The sequence below is a fragment of the Diprion similis genome, chromosome 10 (assembly GCF_021155765.1).
Source record: "Diprion similis isolate iyDipSimi1 chromosome 10, iyDipSimi1.1, whole genome shotgun sequence".
In the NCBI taxonomy this organism is placed as follows: domain Eukaryota; kingdom Metazoa; phylum Arthropoda; class Insecta; order Hymenoptera; family Diprionidae; genus Diprion; species Diprion similis.
Genome location: NC_060114.1, coordinates 18,488,141 through 18,494,140, shown reverse-complemented (window position 1 = coordinate 18,494,140; position 6,000 = coordinate 18,488,141). Strand labels below are relative to the sequence as shown.

At 32.6% G+C, this 6,000-nt stretch overlaps 1 protein-coding gene across 17 annotated transcripts in view; it reads right to left on the bottom strand.

Annotated features, from left to right (window-relative positions):
- Positions 1 to 2,267: 2,267 nt before the first annotated feature.
- Positions 2,268 to 6,000, bottom strand: part of LOC124410900 (ELAV-like protein 2) — a 33,762-nt gene continuing 30,029 nt past the window's right edge. For 4 of the 17 annotated variants that reach the window (XM_046889603.1, XM_046889601.1, XM_046889612.1 and 1 more), the window contains 2 exons: positions 4,720 to 4,722; positions 2,270 to 3,058 (listed from right to left, as the gene is read on the bottom strand). In XM_046889603.1, coding sequence (XP_046745559.1) covers positions 2,734 to 3,058; positions 4,720 to 4,722 — 328 coding nt within the window. In that variant the 3' untranslated portion in view covers positions 2,270 to 2,733. Of the gene's footprint in view, positions 3,059 to 4,719; positions 4,723 to 6,000 lie in introns of all 17 variants that reach the window. The other 13 variants (XM_046889610.1, XM_046889606.1, XM_046889613.1 and 10 more) reach the window with 8 other exon arrangements.

The window sequence follows — 6,000 nt, the reverse complement described above, 5'->3', positions numbered from 1 at the left end:
TGAATTAAACTATTATATCGTAATTTTATTTATTATTATATATATTATATAAATATATGTATATCTCACTCGTCATTATTTGCCTCTAGAAAACGTTCGTAGATTCGTGATTCCATATTTTCGTTTTTCTGTTTTCATTTGTTTCTTCTTCAATCATCTCTCTTTGCTTGGTTGCCGCCGCCGCCGCTTTGTTTTTTCATCTTTTCTTTTAATTTTCGTTTCTATTCTCTGTCTTTTGTTATTGTTGTAACGAAAAAATGTAGAAAAAGCAAAAAAAAAAAAAAAAAAAAAAAAAAAAACTTTTCCGCGAGCCCTGCCCCACCGTTACTTCATTTTTACAATACGTCGTACCATTTATCTATATTTTCTTTCATTATTATTATTAATTATTATTATACTATAAGTTTTATCGTTACTGGGTAATATCGGTCTTTTATCATTGTCGTGATGATAATGACAATAATAATAATAATAATAATAATAATAACAACATGCTGTAAAATGGCTTTTTAATTCAAAAAACCTGGCACCCGTTACCTCGCTCACGGTCCATCTCTCTGTTCGTTCTTGGTTTCTTTACCCTAATTATCGATTATCGGTGCAGTATATTTTTCTTCCCTTCTGTTTTCTGTTGCTCGACATCTGCCTTTTTTTTTTTTTTTATACCTCATCACCGCGAGAAAATTTTTCAAAAATCGCAAATTCGCTTCGTCGCAGAAAGTTGTCGAGAGATTTTTTTTGGTTTGGTTTCTTTTCGCTGTTTTTTTTTTTTTTTTTTTTTTTTTTCCTGAGCTCGCCGCTAAGATAAGAGAACGGACAAAAAAAAAAAAAAGAGACAACGATTCGGACACTGGCAAAAAAAAAAAAACTTCACAATCGATGGATCGGCGTCGAGGAACAAATTACATTTCCGTACCCCCCAATAGTGCCCCAAAGATTGTATCGATGTAATCACAATCGAATACTTTTTTTCCTAGGAATCTCATTAAATTTTCAACGGTATTCGTCTACTTTCTTCTTTTCTCTCTCTCTCTCTCTCTCTCTCTCTCTCTTTTTGCTCAAGTCTTTTACCAACCGTCTGGCACAAAAAAATTCCATACTAACTTGACGAACCATGACGAAATTTCCGATACTGTTTTATAATTTTCTCTCACGTGTTTACGTATTTCTCCTTTATCTGAAATTCTTTTCTTTGCTTTTTTTTTTTTTATTCCAACGCGCTCGATGTACCTGTATCTCTTTTTTCTCATTATGCATTAATATCGATATTCGACAATCGATGATCAGTGGCGATGCAGGAGATTGTAAGAAATTTTACTGATTTTTCAATATCGTTCGCAGGTAGAAAAGAAAAGGGAAGAAAAACATACGATTCTTCATTTTGTTTTTAGGGGGAGGGAAAAGCGTATTTCACCCGTCACATCGTAATAATAATAATAATAATAATAATAATAATAATTTACTCCCTGGCTATATGTATACATACATACTCCTTTCGTATTTACGTATCTACCTTGCCAACAATCAGGTTTTCTTATTTAATAATTTTTCAACCATCTCGTTTGTTCGTTTGTCTTTTTTTTTTCTTGATTTTCTTTTCTTTTTTTTTTTTTTACAATTTTTGTATGTTTTTCTCTCTCTCTCTCTCTCTCTCCCTTTCTTTCTCTGTTTCTCTCTTAATCATCGCTTCTTCGTAAACGAAGAACGACTGCAGCACCGATTTAAAAAATTCTTTCAAATTTTTTATTTATTTGTTTGTTTGTTTGTTTGTTTGTTTTTTTTCTCATTGTCATTCATCCTTATAATATTTTTCGTTAAAATACGCGGTAGGTATACGGGAAACGAATATTCCACAGCTAGGCTTGATTTCTTTGTCATATTACGTTTTTTTTTTTTTTTTTTTTTTTCCTCTCCTCGATTTTCTTTTCGTTTCTTTTTTGCAAAAGACTAGAAGAAACACTGTCAAACATATTGCAACGACAAGAAGAATAATAACGGTATATAGTATTATTAATAATAACACTAATATTAATCAATTGTTACAAACAACGATAGTCGTTTGTCATTCGTTGATGAGAAAAGAAATCCGGAGAAAAACCGATTCCGATTTAGGATTCAAGCAAAAAAAAAAAAAAACAAAGACAATCCGAAAAAAAAAAAAAGAAAAAAAAAAGAAAATAGCAAGAAAATTAAAGATAAACGAAACAAAACGTGGTATAGAAAATTAAATACAACGAACCACACACATATTTATATGTCCAACAGGGCAATTTTGGAAAAGGGGTGGAAAGGGGCGGGGGTGGGTGGGGTGGAGGCTTGGTTAACGATATACAGAGAGTAGGATTTTTATCGTGTATATAGTAAAGTTTATGTAGCTAATAATTCCATTTCGGTAAAAATTTCAACGCCGGACTTGACAACCTCGACAATATTTGCGACGGTTAGATCCGCAGGAGGGTAACGACGACGAGGTGCAACAGGTAAGCCTTCATTTATTGTATAAATATTTTTATGCCGGTATTCAGGAGCGTTATTGTGCTTTTTCTTGTTCTTGTTGTTTTTGTTAATAATACAGCTGCCCAAATCATTCACGTATTCATTGTTATTGTTATTGTTGTTATTATTATTAATTTTTTGGTGGTGGTGGTGGTAGAGGTTGAGGTGGTGGTGGGGCTGTGGTCGCCGTTGTAGCGGCAATAGGATATGATGATAGGCAAGCTCGCTTCCTTCATCCTACGCAGCTTTGCTCTTGTTCGTTTTAAAACTGACTTGAAGAACACGATTGCCAAGCGTATATCCGTTCAGACTTTGAATAGCAACTACTGCCTCCTCGTAATTTGTCATCGTTACAAAGCCGAAACCCTTGCATTTGTTTGTTTGCAGGTCCCTTATGACCTTTACTGATTGGACGGCGCCGAATGGACCGAATAGCTGCCACAAGACGTTCTCTTCCGTCTCCGGTGCCAGGTTGTAGACGAAAATGCACCATCCCGAACCGTTCATCGCGTTTCCGGGCAGCATCGAGTTCGCCAAAAGGTCACCCGCCAGCGGGCTGTACCTGAAACATCACCAAACGATTTCGTTAGTCCCGAAATTATCCGTAATCGACAATTTTCCCGCGCATTTATTCCCCGCCGTTAAATTTTTTTCTATAAATTTTTCTCTCCTATCGCCTCATCACATCTAGATCTTCGCATACTCGTTAGACTATATTTGGGAAAACATGTTTCACTTCAAACGAAAACATGGCGTCGTTCACCGTCAATGAAAGCTAGAAAACCTATCTTCTCATTTCACGATCCGGTAACCGTAAAATGCTCAACGTTTTGATGTTTTTCGATCGTGCCAACATCGAAGTATCTTATGGTTTTCGAATTATCTACACACCGAGCATCGGTTAGGTGAAATAGTTGCCCAAAGTCCCGAGGTGGACCGCACTGATCGAGTTACGCCCGCCATTGCTGGTTTGTAAACTTAACCGGAGTTTATGATGTTAATAGACGACATTATTTTTGTCGCTTCTACATACATGATATCACGAAAATATTTAACCCAATCAGACAATTGCTTTACTGAGAAAATATCGTATGATAGAATAATCTTTTTACACTTTTATTACGACACCGAAAAATTTTTTCATTACAGTTTTTTTTCTCTAATTTTTTTTTACAAATCTAAGTTAATTTTTATATCAGCTATGTAAACGAATCCAATTATACACGGTGTAAGAAAGTAGATGACACCATAGCAAATGTGGCACAACTGATCACTGATCGGGTTACTTTAAGTAAGTTCAAGCTCTAAAGTAGTTTAGAGTAAAAGCGGCACAAACTTGATTATATGTATAGATATAGAATTACGTTGGCACAAAGCAATTATATATAACGTACTTAGTCTCCAACGAAAAAAAAATAAAAATAAAAATAATGTAAAAAGCGCAGTCATTCGCATTCGCAATACTCTGTTTCTGCTGTACAGGTATGTATGTACATACATGTCGAGATGAGATGAGATGAGATGAGAAGATTATACCCTAGTACAATGCAATATGGTTGAAAGTATCGTATACTTACAAAACTTATACATTCATCAGACCTCGATATCGATATATTGTAACAATATTTAATAAAACGACTACTAAAAGCGAAAAATCTGACCAACAATAATAATCGAGAAAAAAAAACTCAAGTTCGCGTTACAAGAGAAAAAGATTAAAAAAAAAAAAAAAAAAAAAAAAAAAGAGAGAGAGAGAGAGAGAGAGATAAATAGATAGATAGATAGATAGATCATAATTTGACAATAAAAAAAACTGATAAACCGAAAGAAATCGACCATGGCTACCAAATTTTTAGATGCTTTAAAGGTTATAAAAGAAAAGTATAATTTTCCAAACTACCAACACATATAATAGGTATATATGTATAAGTAAATTATAATATTATAGTATTTATATTATATATCGATAGTTTTAACACCTATAAAATATATATATATATATAATATATATACATGCATTATACAGTTATGTACTTTGTATTCAAATCCATAAGTGTACAATGCACAAGACACATACCTAATACACATACATATATGACGTTACATTTTAAACATGCCGCAAAGAGATTAATGTAAACATATGGGAGCAAAGAAAATGTACAATTTCGCAGTAAAAAAAAGAACTTGTTTCTTATGTATGTATATAGATATCGAACTACGTACCTACTTGACGTCACAAGCCGCGTTAAAATAGGCACATCTCGGTCAGTACTCAGTTAATTGCTGAGACGACATTTCCTTACATACGTAAATTTTTTTCATTCTTTCTTTCTTTCTTTCTTTCTTTCTTTCTTGCTTTCTTTTTTCTTCGTCTTATCAAAGATCAACGACTTTTCTCACACTAACAATGTGCAAATAGTTGCTTATTATTGATTCGTGAAATGTGATGAAAGAAAGTTTTATATGCTTATAGTATGTTGTACACATAAAATAAATATTCAACAAATTAATGCTATTCAACGATTAAAGGAAAGAAAACGATATCACCGCTAGCAAAGGTATGCAAAATAAAAATAAAGCAAAAGAAAGGCATAAGTTTCTTGTAAACGTGGGTCCGAAGCACATACGACGTCGTTTGAAGAAACTAAATTTTCAATTTTCATCTCAACAGCTTCGTCTCGGTTTTAGGCAATAATATTAATAACAAAAAGAGAAACTTACTGGGACAAAGAAGGTAAAGTAATTTTACCACGCAAAACTTAACATTCTCGATTATTAAACAGAAAAATTACAATTGAAAAAACAAATTTTGCAAACTATATAAAATTAAATCAAGCTTCTTGATACATTGAATTTATGTGCAAATAATAGTAATAATAAGAAAGAACGAGAAAAAAAAAAATAATAATCATATCACTAAAGGGACCAAAAACAATCACCGAATCTCGTACGAAAGACAGCTCGTAGATATTGAAAGAAAATTTAAACAGGAAAAACCGTTAACGATTATTTTTTACGAACGTATTACGTAAATTGTAATGCTTGGATCACTTTACGAATAGTAATAATAGCAGTAAAATGATGATGATGATGACGATGATGATGATGATGATGATGGTGGGTGGTCGTGATGATGATGATGATGATGATGACGATGGTGACGACGATGATGATTGCGATGAATATGGTGACGATAATGTCAATCAAAGTAACGACGAAGAAAATTATAACAACAACAATAATAATAACAAAAATAAAAAAATAATTGTAATAAAAATTAGAAAATAACTACATACTGTCCAGAATAAAGGGATATATATTTAATTACTAAATCATTTGGGGTAGCGTTGAGTTATGGGGAAGTATAAACAACAAAAAGGCAAAAACAGAAACAGAAAGCAGAAAGAAGGAAAAATATAAGATAGATGAGAAAATTATATATATATATATATTGTTATTATTATTAATAATATAGGTACATTAAAGTACAGCGACGAAACAAGC